General features: G+C 40.2%; 1 protein-coding gene across 1 annotated transcript in view; it reads left to right on the top strand.

The window, feature by feature from the left end:
* The window catches only part of LOC146391370 (phospholipid-transporting ATPase ABCA1), a 195427-nt gene that overhangs the window by 11761 nt on the left and 170188 nt on the right, over positions 1-13478 (top strand). Inside the window, exons 3-7 of the mRNA XM_084924249.1 lie at positions 7516-7609; positions 7762-7903; positions 8333-8460; positions 10494-10612; positions 11088-11285. Coding sequence (XP_084780375.1) covers positions 7516-7609; positions 7762-7903; positions 8333-8460; positions 10494-10612; positions 11088-11285 — 681 coding nt within the window. The remainder of the gene's footprint in view (positions 1-7515; positions 7610-7761; positions 7904-8332; positions 8461-10493; positions 10613-11087; positions 11286-13478) is intronic.

Here is a 13478-nt window from a genome sequence, read left to right as displayed (position 1 = left end):
AGTAAGCCCCTTTAACTCTCCCCTTAGAGAACAAGAACAATCTTACCTTAATGCTGACCAATTCAAAGTGTCACCTTCAATTTTTGGTGATCCATCTCCTGTGCATGTTATGTCACATTGGCTGGATTTTACTTCTAACAAAGCCAGTCTTTGGCCCAGTGGAAATGGATAGGGAGTGACAAATGTTAAACGCTTTGTTTGAAGGGCAAATTTTCTTTCTGTTCTCCAACGAACGGCCTGACCACTGTTACCCATAAAGAGTAGTGTCATTACAGTTTACGAAAACATGACCACACATTTAAAGGTTATTCATTTTCACTTTTCAAGCAATACGCCAAATTTTCTTTCTCATATCTCTGCTGCCCTCGGACTTAAGTACAGAAGGGAACTACTATCACTGACTACAGTTCAGCTGACATTTTAGCTGTTTTCATTCCTTCACTGACAGACACGTCCACCGCTTCACCTCAAGCTGTTAGGTTTTTTTTAGGTGTTGTGCATTCATGAGCATTTTCAGCACTTTAAGTGCTCATAAAGGGACTCAACTTAACATCGGATGTTTTCAGCAATTACACCTCGTCTGATTTCACCTGCTTTTGCTTCTTATGTTAAGTCAGCACTTCAAGCTTGTTATCAAGTTATGATAACAACAAGTGTGGCCAGCTGTAATGTCACTATAAAGACAGTTCTCTTGACCAATTCCAATTTCCAATTATTTTCCAAGTGTGCCATGCTAGAATTTGCCGCTATAAGTGGCGGAAGACACAAAGCAAAATCAACTTTTCTTAAATGCTAAATATTCTTTTCAAAATAAAATAAGTTATTAAACTTAAACTTTACAGTTTAAGTCCTGTAACAGTTAAAGTTACAGGATCTTCTCTCATTGAAACAACTCAGTCAATCAATCAAATCTTTATTTCAAACATTTATGTAACGAGTGCTAATACACATTAAAAAACCACATAAATGCCAAGTCAAAGACGGACAACAAAATATTGACCATTTCCTGTTTGAAAGGGACGAGGAGGCGTTTCACTGGGACTTTTTTGAGCCCTTGTCTGCGTCAACTAAAACCCTGTGCCCCTTACCACACAAGATACTTTATCCATTTCAAGAGTTAGCAGCTGAATTTTTCTTCTTGAAAATTGTGCACACTTCTCTTGAAGCATTTCTAATTTAAGTAAAAATAATAAAGCTTTAGATTTATAAGAAACAATATCAGAATTCTTTTCATATGAATGCGAGCCTAGTAGATGTATTTCATTCAGAAAACTTTTTCAAACAATTGTCCCTTGCTCACGTACGTGGGCGGACATAATTGCCTGCCGTATCACCCGCACTGACCAGCAGTTCACATGCTGCGGGAAGATAACAGTTGCAGCGGCATTCCAAGGGCCTCGACCGGTTGTCAAGGAATCTTGTAAGCCTTGTTAGAGGCAGATATTGCTGCTGTAGAAAGCTGCAATGTGTTTGATTTATACCCTCGCAGTCGCATCCGCCCACTTGTTTTGTTGGGGGTTCGAGCGCAGCAGTGTGCCTGTTACCTGAGCAGAACAAACGACATCTTCAGACATTTCATCAAAGTTTGTACTTTCTTGGAATAACTCAAGGCAAAGTCATTTGCAATTTTACAACTTTATTTCTGGGAAACGTTCCTCCCTTGTTAATTTTACCAACCAGCAGAAAGAACAGTGTGGGCTCTTTTTGTAACAGGGAGAAATATGCAACTACTTTTCCTCAATAATATGTAAGAGGACAGCAGTGGTTTTGTGCATGGGATGTAGGATATTTGGCCAATGTCAACATGAAATATTGTTATTAGACAAAACCAGTGGGAGTTAGCAAGGACAATGGTGCTTCTGGAGGGCTTGTGGAGGTTAATGACCAATTATATGAATGCCTCACCAAGCATTTTAAGATTTTATAACAGGCATGAAACTGATTTTATGGTCCAGTATTCCACATAATTTCATAGGAGAAGATTATCTATTCACAAAGACTCTAGTGTCCGATGGCAAATGCCTGGGGAGCCAGACATTGAGAAAGTCCCCCATGATCTGTGTTCCCTCTCCAGGCCTTTTCTTTGGCATACATTATGATAATTCACCCTCTCAGCAGAGCTACATCCTCACTGGCACATAGACTAGAAGGAATTAAAGGACTACATTTTAAATTCTATCTAGTTTCTTTGAAATATATGCAACGTGATTTTCTGCAGTTTTATTCATTGACAAATTCTACAACTGAAGATTCACTATATCCCTAAATGCCAAGTGAACTAAATGAAATGTGCTCAGACTCACTTATAAGGTCTCCATGGTGCCACAGCAAAGCAAGCAATATATATTATTGCATTTTCTTCACCTCTGCCTGCTCTGCGCTTTAATCATGAAGATAATAACGGATGTCTTCACTTATTATCTGGATGTGCTGTCAAATACAAAGTCCGAACATTTTGCAGAAGCGCTAATAGGGGGGAGTTTGCTGACTGAGGCTCTCCAGCCGTTTGCTCTAAGCTGGTTACTTTAACAGAAACGCTGGGAGTGCATGAAGATTAGGAGTTGGTGAGTGATGAATGTAACAAGGGCCATGCAAACCCCAGCTGGCAGGAAGTTGGCACTTACAAGTCAAGGAAGAATGAGCTGAAGTTTTAACAGTTCAATTTTTATATATGCTGTGTAATTATTTGTGGAGAAGCATATAACTCTGCTGAAACCACTTCATAGCAGGCATGAATTGACTTTTTGTTACAGCGTGTGTTACCCTCACTTGACACGTAAAGAAAGGTTCACATTGACAGCACTGTAAGAGTTACTGTGTAGGTGAGTTTGGTAAAGGTGTAAGCTTGAACCTGTAATAACTATAATAAAAAAAGACTAGGTACTGATCAGGCACGATATTAAAACCACTGAGAAGTGAAATGAATGACACTGATTATTTTGTTCCAGTGGCACCTGTGAAAGGGTGGGCTGCATTAGGTAGCAAGTGAGTAGGCTTGCTCTTGAAGTTTATGCGTTACAAGCAGAAACAGGTGGTTGAATCATCTGTAAAACACTAAAACAGCTTCTTGGTTCTCTGGTTAGTGCGTACAAAAAGAGGTGCAATGAACAACCAGCAAACCCATGAGGGTTTATTGATGCATGTAGGGAGCAAAGGCTGTGCTGTGCAGCTACTATAGCACAAACCTTAAAGCTGGCTATGATGGAGCCATGTCAGAAAACACAGACACATATGTATGTCCCTGTGCACTTCTGATAGTAGCTACAATGGAGAGCAATGGAAGCAGGCATGTTTTTTAAGCAGGGAGGGGTTGGCGAGTAGCTGCTAGCAGAGGCAATGCAGTTCAGTGCAGTCAGTTTTCTGCTGAAAAACATTAGGTCATGATGGTTTTAATGTTGTGGCCGACTGGTGTATGTATTATACTAAGTTAAAATGAAAAGCTGTCGTGTCACATGGGGCACTTTCCTGCTAGCGGGCATAAAGTGGTTGTATTAAAGTAAGAAAGTGGTTGACATTCTTCATCCAGGAGAGGATTGAGTGGGCAAGGCGATGATAAGGAGTGAGTGATAGCTTCAGCTTGGGGAGTCACAAGCAGAGACTGCTCTCTCAATCTTATGCTTAGTATCTACATTGTAAATATACAGGGAGATGAAAAGTCTCACCTATACAGGGCATGAAGTTATTTTCTGTCAATCTTTAATGGTTCTTGACTCCGAAATCAGCATTATTGGGTTTGCAGAAAATATATGTATATATAGCAATAGACATGTATGTCTTTGAATAATAATTTCAAATTGTAAACAACTCTGTAGCTTTGACGTTTTAATTAATATACCCAGTGTTTTTTCTGCAGAACACCACCAACGCCTGCTGCTAGTCGCTGACATTAGAGTGTTTTTATGATTGAATTAGACTGCTGGTGCCCTTAGTCTACAGCTCAAACTCCAATTAGCTAATCTTGACATACAGATTGGAAATAGAGAAACAATTTAATTCAATTTTCAATTCAATTTTATTTATATAGCGCCAAATCACAACAAAAGTCGCCTCATGGCGCTTCACAGATACAGAGAAAAACCCAACAATCATATGACCCCCTATGAGCAAGCACTCTGGCGACAGTGGAACGGAAAAACTCCCTTTTAACAGGAAGAAACCTCCGGCAGAACCTGGCTCAGGGAGGGGCGGGGCCATCTGCTGCGACCGGTTGGGGTGAGAGAAGGAAGACAGGATAAAGACATGCCGTGGAAGAGAGATAGAGGTTAATAACAGATATGATTCAATGCAGAGAGGTCTATTAACACATAGTGAGTGAGAAAGGTGACTGGAAAGGAAAAACTCAATGCATCATGGGAATCCCGGCAGCCTACGTCTATTGCAGCATAACTAAGGGAGGATTCAGGGTCACCTGGTCCAGCCCTAACTATATGCTTTAGCAAAAAGGAAAGTTTTAAGCCTAATCTTAAAAGTAGAGATAGTGTCTGTCTCCTGAATCCAAACTGGAAGCTGGTTCCACAGAAGAGGGGCCTGAAAACTGAAGGCTCTGCCTCCCATTCTACTTTTAAATACTCTAGAAACAACAAGTAGGCCTGCAGTGTAAGAGTGAAGTGCTCTAATAGGGTGATATGGTACTACAAGGTCATTAAGATAAGATGGGGCCTGATTATTTAAGACCTTGTATGTGAGGAGCAGGATTTTGAATTCAATTCTGGATTTAACAGGAAGCCAATGAAGGGAAGCCAAAACAGGAGAAATATGCTCTCTCTTTCTAGTCCCTGTCAGGACTCTTGCTGCAGCATTTTGGATTAGCTGAAGGCTCTTCAGTGAGTTTTTTGGACATCCTGATAGTAATGAATTACAGTAGTCCAGCCTGGAAGTAATAAATGCATGAACTAGTTTTTCAGCGTCACTCTGAGACAGGATATTTCTAACTTTAGAGATGTTGCGCAAATGGAAGAAAGCAGTCTTACATATTTGTTTAATATGTGCTTTGAAGGACATGTCCTGGTCAAAAATGACTCCAAGGTTCCTCACAGTGTTACTGGAAGCCAAGGTAATGCCATCCAGAGTATGAATCTGGTTAGATACCATATTTCTACGATTTTCTGGGCCGAGTACAATAACCTCAGTTTTATCTGAATTAAGAAGCAGAAAGTTAGCGGCCATCCAGGTCTTTATGTCTTTAAGACATTCCTGCAGTTTAACTAATTGGTGTGTGTTATCTGGCTTCATAGATAGATAGAGCTGGGTGTCATCTGCATAGCAGTGAAAATGTATGCTATGTCTTCTGATGATGCTGCCTAAGGGAAGCATGTATAATGTAAATAGAATTGGTCCTAGCACTGAACCCTGTGGAACTCCATAATTAACCTCAGTGTGTGAAGAGGACTCTCCATTTACATGCACAAATTGGAGTCTATTAGATAGATATGATACAAACCACTGCAGCACAGTACCTGTAATACCTACAGCATGTTCTAATCGCTCTAATAGGATATTATGGTCAACAGTATCGAATGCTGCACTAAGGTCTAGCAGGACAAGCACAGAGATGAGTCCACTGTCAGAGGCCATAAGAAGATCATTTCTAACCTTCACTGAAGCTGTTTCTGTGCTGTGATGAGCTCTGAACCCTGACTGAAACTCTTCAAATAAGCTATTCCTCTTTCAAGGATTTTTGATATGAAAGGAAGGTTGGAGATTGGCCTATAATTAGCTAAGACTGCTGGTTCTAGAGATGGCTTTTTGAGTAAAGGTTTAACTACAGCCACCTTGAAGGCCTGTGGTACATAGCCGATTATTAAAGATAGGTTGATCATATTCAAGATCGAAGAATTAATTAATGGCAGGACTTCTTTGAGCAGTTTTGTAAGAATGGGGTCTAAAAGACACGTTGATGGAAGTAATTATTGAAGTTAACTCAGAAAGATCAATTGGAGAAAAAGAGTCTAACTTAACATCAATGGTACTAAGAGTAGCTGTAGATAATATTACATCTGTGGGATGATTATTGGTAATTTTTTCTGTAATGATAAAAAATTTTATTTGTGAAGAAGTTCATGAAGTCATTACTAGTTAACGTTAAAGGGATGGTTGGCTCAAAAGAGCTCTGACTTTTTGTCAGCCTGGCTACAGTGCTGAAGAGAAACCTGGGGTTGTTCTTATTTTCTTCAATCAGTGATGAATAGTAAGATGTTCTGGCTTTGCGGAGGGCTTTCTTATAAAGCAACAAACTATTTCTCCAGGCTAAATGATGATCCTCTAAATTTGTGACACGCCATTTCCTCTCCAGCTTACGAGTTATCTGCTTTAGGCTACGTGTTTGAGAATTATACCACGGAGTCAGGTACTTCTGATTAGAGACCTTGGTTTTCACTGGAGCTACAGTATCCAGAGTCGTACGTAGTGAGGAGGTAAAATTATTAACAAGATAATCAACCTCTGTTGGAGTAGCGTTCAGATAGCTGCTCTGCTCTGTGTTGGTACAGGGCATTGAAGATGATAACAGTGGGTGGATTATATTCTTAAACTTAGTTACAGCGCTTTCAGAAAGACATCTAGTGTGATAAAGTCTGCTCTCCACTACTGTGTAATCAATTATTGTAAATGTAAATGTTATCAGGAAATGATCAGACAGGAGAGGGTTTTCAGGAAACACTGTTACATGTTCAGTTTCTATGCCATATGTTAAAACAAGATCTAGAGTGTGATTAAAGTGGTGGGTGGGTTCTTTTACATTTTGAGAGAAGCCAATTGACTCTAATAACAGATTAAATGCCATGTTGAGGCTGTCATTTTTAGCATCTACATGGATGTTAAAATCACCCACAATAATTATTTTATCTGAGCTGAGAACTAAAACAGATAAAAAGTCTGAGAAGTCAGACAGAAACTCAGTGTAAGGCCCAGGTGGACGATAGATGATAACAAGTAAGACTGGTTTCTGAGTTTTACAGCTGGGGTGGACAAGGCTAAGCGTCAGGCTTTCAAATGAATTAAAAGTCTGTCTTGGTCTTTCCTTAATTAATAGGCTGGTGTGAAAAATTGCTGCCACACCGCCCCCTCGGCCTGTGCTTCAAGATTTCTGGTAGTTAGAATGACTCGGGGGTGTTGATTCATTTAAACTAACACAATCATCCTGCAACCAGGTTTCTGTAAGGCAGAGTAAATTGATTTGTTGATCAATTATTAAGTCATGTACTAACAGAGACTTGGAGGAGAGAGACCTAATATTTAACAGCTACCCTGATTCTGTCCAGAGGTAATAAAATAAGCTGGTATCTCATTAATTTAATCCATACCAAACCAAGGGTAAAAAAAGTTTGTATTTTAAGCTTTATTGTCTTGCTAAGCTAAGCTAACCTGCTATAGGTAAGCTAATATACTTGCTAAGCTAAGCTAACCTGCTATAGGTAAGCTAATATACTTGCTAAGCAAGCAAAGAAATCAGTAGATTTAGACACGCTATCATTCACAGCAAATTAATCAAATGAAAATACCTTTTCCTTTGTGTAGGTGCGACTGGTCATTGAAATACTATGGCCTCTGTTTCTCTTCTTCATACTGGTGGGGGTGCGGACCACTACGCAACCAATTTACAAAGGCCAATGTAAGTACAAGCCTAGTTGCAATAATACATTTTGTTTTGTGAATCCATTAACAACTTTTAACTCGTCAACTTTTTGCAGATTTTGGACAAGAAAAAAGAAATGTCATGAACATGGTTAGATTAATAAGTATTCATCTCTATTCCTTTCAAAGGTCACTACCCTAATAAAGCCATGCCATCAGCTGGTGTGATTCCCTGGATTCAGGGTATGGTGTGCAACCTTGAAAATCCCTGTTTGCCTTATCCAACTCCAGGAGAGACACCAGGCCAAGTCAATAACTTTGACAACTCCATGTATGTACTGGGATGTTCTTTTTCTGTCTTTTAGGAATTTATAAACGAGGCATGATTACGAAGTTTTGGGAATGGGCCACTAAAAATCTAAAAGCTCAGCTGATTTGGCTGATATTCTGTTCAAGATCATCTTCTCGTGCACCTCTGGACAGTTTTCTGCACAGCAACTATTTTTAGATAATTCAATCACTCCGTAAATGTCCCACATTTTGAATTTGCACACGTTAGCATACTAGCATATGTCACAGTTTTACCGTCTCATCCTGGGGGACAATTTCACAAGACACTACCACGTAGATGTCAAAAAATGATGTGCATTCTTCATGTCTCTTAGCGTGATGCACTGCGCTTAGATTAGAAACTGTTGATATTGATATTTTTAAGAACATTTAGAGTAAATGTTTGTTTTTTCTCTTTTCAATTCACCAGAATTTCTGGGATGTTGATAGAGCTGCAAACTTCCCTGGTGGACAAATCTATTCTCAGCAGGGCCCAGCTGCTAGCAAATGGTGTTGACCAGTGGGCTTCAATTTTGTCACAGCCTAACTCCGCTAATGGTAAGTTCAGTGGTACCACTAATGGTCATTTGATTATTGAAATCTTGATGAGCTATATCAAAAACCTATTTTGAAGCCATTATCAAGAAATACTGCAGAAACTGGTGACGAGCGACAAGGTCAAGGGGTGCATTTTTCTTTTTAGGCATCAGAGTTTTGCTGGTACTGACTAATGCTTCAAAATATAATTGATATAATAAATAATCAGCATCAGCAACAATCACTCTGCTTTGCCTTTGTTAAGTACTCTCCATCAAGAAAAGTATCCCCTTCATGAGGATGACAAGTTGGAGGATTTGTTATTCCCCTTTATCCCTCAAAAACAATGGCGTGTGATTATTTATGATGCAATTTGCCATCCAGACTGACAGATCGTTTGTCTTGATAAGTTGCTGCTTTGCATTAGGCTCATTTAGCCTGATGATATTCAGATTTTCATACAGCACCTAATTTGCAAAAAGGCAAAGCGGGGGTGGGCGGGTGAGGGGGGAGCGAGGTTTCTGCTGTTCAACAAACGGCTCGTGGGCCATTTGCATTTAGGGGTCGCTGGCTTGTAATATACAAGATTAAATCCATCAGAGATCTAAGCCGGGGTGTAATTAATGGGACTCGCTGTCTGAGGCGGGAGCACAAAAGGTCACTAACAAGAATGGGGAATGGAGTACTATCAAAACACTACGCTAGCAAAGGTGATTGTGTTGTCCTCCTCTTTGTTTCTTTCTTTTTTTTTTAATCCACGGGTTGATTAAAAACACTCCGGTGGTCTCCTCAATCAGAAAGCCAACGGTGTTCGGGAAGAGCGCGGAGCATGTTCTGCTTCCTTGTAATCTAACCCTGTCAGTCCCTCCTGATGCCCCTGTAGCGACGGGGAGCATAATAATATGTGCTCAGCGGGAGTCGCGAGGCCTCGTATAAGGTTAGCTTAGTGTATCAAAGTGTGTAATTATTTCCAGTTATTTTCACCAAACATTCATACTAATTGAACCCTGAATAGCCTGGCACAAGTGACTTCCTCCCTTTCCTCCCCCATCCAGATAATTGACTGACTTGCCTGTAGTACAAATACAAAAGTGATCATTTAATTACATTATGTCCCCCTCCCTCACCTCCCCCCCCCCTCCACCCCCGGCCCGCCGCGTCAGTCGCAAATGTTGGAGGCCCAGCAAGCAGAGAGTGCATGCTGAATAGTATGGTGTTGTTAGTAGGATCCCTGCTACGGTGACTGTCAGCGTGCAGCGAGGACTGGTTTAGAAACGTCCTCTTTTTTAAATGCTATCTGTTGGCTGCTAATCAGGAGAAAATGGCTGGTTAACAATCTGGTACATGTTTAGCAACAAATTGTCTCCCCTCACATACTCGTGCAGCTCAAGTGTTCACCCCCTACTTGTGCCAGTGAAGGATTTAATTGCAACTGTCATCTCATTTAAACTGAAATTTATCAGGCTGTAATGCCACTCAAAGCAACAGGCATAACAAAACCAAATCAGAGTCTTCGCTCCTGCTTTTCCACTTTGTTCTGAGACCTGCACACATAGAGATACACAGGAGGTTTTCTTATTTTTATAGATTTAATGTTGTAGTGTAACATTTTGCTCACTGGCTGCACTGCAGTGATTTTGAAGACAGAGACTTAAGCTTTAACCTTGTCCTTTCAACAACAGAATAAATCCTCTGGTGCTTTGTGTGGACTGACCTTCCGTGGTGAAAGGGCTGCTACCCTGTTAGGTTTGGCTCTCCTTCATGTTTGGCATTGGTGTCCATTAGGGCAAATGGCACACTCGGCGCACAGATTTCTGCATGCATTCCCATTTGTTTAGAGTAGTATAGAAACCAAACACAGAACGGAGGCAGAGACATACAGCCTGTTGGCTGCAGAATATCTGCAGTGCAGATGGTGAGCGAGGAGGACTCATAGCCAAAGCTATCAAAACAAGGCTTGTGTCAAAAAGGAGCCAATCAAATGTTGATGCATATTAAACAGCAGCTTTTTAATAAAGTAACACTAACTCTATTTTCTCTTTAAATTCATCCAGTCATCCTGAGGAATATTCTACGAGACAATGAAACTTTCTCCACACATCTGAAACAAGATTTATCGGTGCCAACAGCGGTGGCTGAAAGCCTCATGAATGCCCGGATTCAGATCAATCCAGTAAGTATCGCTTCACACCCCTACCAGCACGGTGGTAGTGTGTTAAGAATCCCAGCTAATTAGGAATATGGGACAACACCTTTTTTGTGTAAATAGAGGAATTTAAATTTTACTAAAAAAGTTCAAAACAGCAAATGTGCTGCAAGTGCTGCACTCGGAAAGATGAGGGTGAAACAGCAGGTGTTTTCTATGTCCATAGTTATCTGTGAGGGGATGCTATTGTTTGTGTCTATCACACTTTTTGCTTTTGCCACTGTGGTGCACGAAGTTCTGTTTTTTTTGTATAAATATCTGTGGATTTAAAAACACATTTAAAATCAAAGCAGTATTTTAGCTCCTGTTCCGAAAAGCAATTTAGCATACCATCTGCTTGCACAGCAACCCAAAGGATATGACACATAATTAAATAAAATATGGTCAGATCCAAAGTTCTTCTGTTTGCCAACTTTTGCCGAGGCTGTTGTTTATTTTTCAGATGATGGGCATCCCGAGGCCAGACAGCCTGAGGATCATCCTGTGTGAGGGGACAGATCTGGATCAGTATGTCCAATTTAGAAGCCAAGCTGAAAAGAAGGCTTTTCAGAATGTCAGCTGCTCCCTGACTCCACAGCAGCTGATTAACACCCAGCAAGTACTCCTGCAAAACCTGGATGCAAGGAAAGTGCTCTCTGAGGTGAGCTGTCCCCCCACAGGTCTCACAACTTTTTAAATTTCTCTTTGATGGGACTTGAAGAAGTTTTTGCATAGTAAGTTGGACCCAATTAGCAACAACTGAAGGGATAGTACATTGTTGGAAAAGTATTTACACTGATTGGGCATTTAAAAAGCCCTAATTCCTTCTTTGCAAGGTCACCTACATCTAGCATTCTTACAAATTATGCCGTCTGGTCTAATGAAGGTGCCATTAAAAATTTAAAATGAAGCTTTTGTAATGTGTCAGCCACTGCTGGTGCACTTGAAACACAATTTCGGATGATGTATTTTGACCTCTTTGTGCTCACCTTATATAAGGAAATGTTAATACATGTCTGATCCTGCATCTGTTATAAATACGTTACATTTATAAACAAGTATTTTGGGACAGGAACAGTGTCAAACAGTCAAAATTGGCATTTAAGAACTTTTTGCTGTTTGTTTTTGCTGTAACACAAACACTCATGAAGCACCACATCAACGGGAGAATATTGTAGCCCTTCATTCTCAGAATACTTGTCCCTTTAAAAGACTAATTACTCCAATGGATCATTGTTTGCCCCAGTCACACAGACCTGACAGCCACATGTTGCTAGGGAAAAACGTGTATTCCTGCGTGTTACTGGTCACAAAAAATGCACTCCTGCACTCTTTGCAATTGCTTTGGTTGCTAGCAGCCGCCTGTATTTCGCATGGTAGACATCAACTTGTCTACAGACACACACTAGCTGCTCTCTGAGCAGCAGTCAAACAAGTGTGTTGCAAAATGTGATAGTTTCAGCCACAAACAGCATGTTTGCTGCAGGAAGGCACAGCTGTGTAGGACTCAGTTCCTGGTTTGTGTCACACTTTATCAAGTTTCAATACAACTGGACAAGAAGTTGGTGTTGTCCATGCGCAGTATGAGTGACCACAGTAATCTGCACCCCTAGCAGTCAGTGCCCACTCACCAGGGAATACACATTGTTCTTTAGCAACTGGAGATTGTCATGGTATCACCTTCTAGGCTCATAGGCTATGGCTATTGATTGGTGTAGCTAGTTATAGTTTTTCTCCTTTTAGTATGTCCAGATGTTGTGATGGCTAACAGGTTACATCCAAGTTTAATTTAATGCCCACCCTAAGGGACATCATGCTGACATTGTCAGTTAGAGCCAGACGTCACTCATACCGAAGATCAGTTGCGTATAGCTGTAGCAAAATAAAATGAATATAAAATACTTGACCTTATGTTACATATTTATTATTAGCAACTTCTCAAGTAAAGTTAGACATTTATGCACCAAGCTGCTGTTTTACAAACTCTACAGTCTATTTGTAGAGGGTGGGAAAGAAAGGTTTGCCTACTAACCCTCCACCGCTGAGTTAATCTTTCTAATCCACGAGGCTATCCTGTCCGCCTGTGTTGGTGTAATTGATGGTTATGGTCATTAATTATTGGCTGTGATGTTGTGAAGTTCATGCCTAAGCAAAAATGAAATGCCAAAATTCCCCATTCTTCTTTTTACATTTTCCGTGTGGGAGCTGAACTCAATACTCGCCCTAAATTGAGACCTAAGTAATAAAAAGCAAACGTTGAAGGACAAGATAATATTTATGGATATTCTTTCTGTATGTCTTATTTGAGTTTACTTTAATTACTGTGAAATTGAAATAAAGACAAATATATTCTGTGTCAGCCAGCTGGGTTAATTTAAAAGTTAAATGTTAGGTTTCTCCGACTGACTTTGAAAGATGAAGAAAATGTAAATCTCGCTAATAATTCCTTCAAGGCCAAATGTAGTTTCATGCCTTACATTCTGAGGCAGAGATAACTGGTGAAATTGGTACATGTAATCTTTAATAGTTAGTTACAAAAGCACAATCTAGTAATTAACATGTCACTCATAAGCACATCCCTAATAACCTCTAAACTGGATTACAATGGATAATAGTAGATTATTTGTTTGAGATCCAGCCAGTAGATTAATGACTCATAAGGTGATGATTATTATGATTAATAATGATGATAATGATTATTTTAGATTTAGCTATGAACTTAAACAATGAGCTAGTCCTTTTCTATGGCGTGGTGTGTTGGGGGAGCAGCACAGCAAAGAAGGACTCATCCAGGCTGGAGAAACTAATCAGGAAGGCTGGCTCTGTGGTCGGCATGAAGCTGGACACTCTGGTG

Source organism: Perissodus microlepis, chromosome 3 (genome assembly GCF_051167445.1).
Source record: "Perissodus microlepis isolate ML-2025 ecotype Zambia chromosome 3, ASM5116744v1, whole genome shotgun sequence".
Lineage (NCBI taxonomy): Eukaryota > Metazoa > Chordata > Actinopteri > Cichliformes > Cichlidae > Perissodus > Perissodus microlepis.
The sequence above is the reverse complement of the archived record's forward strand: the minus strand, read 5'-3'. Positions and strand labels throughout refer to the sequence as shown.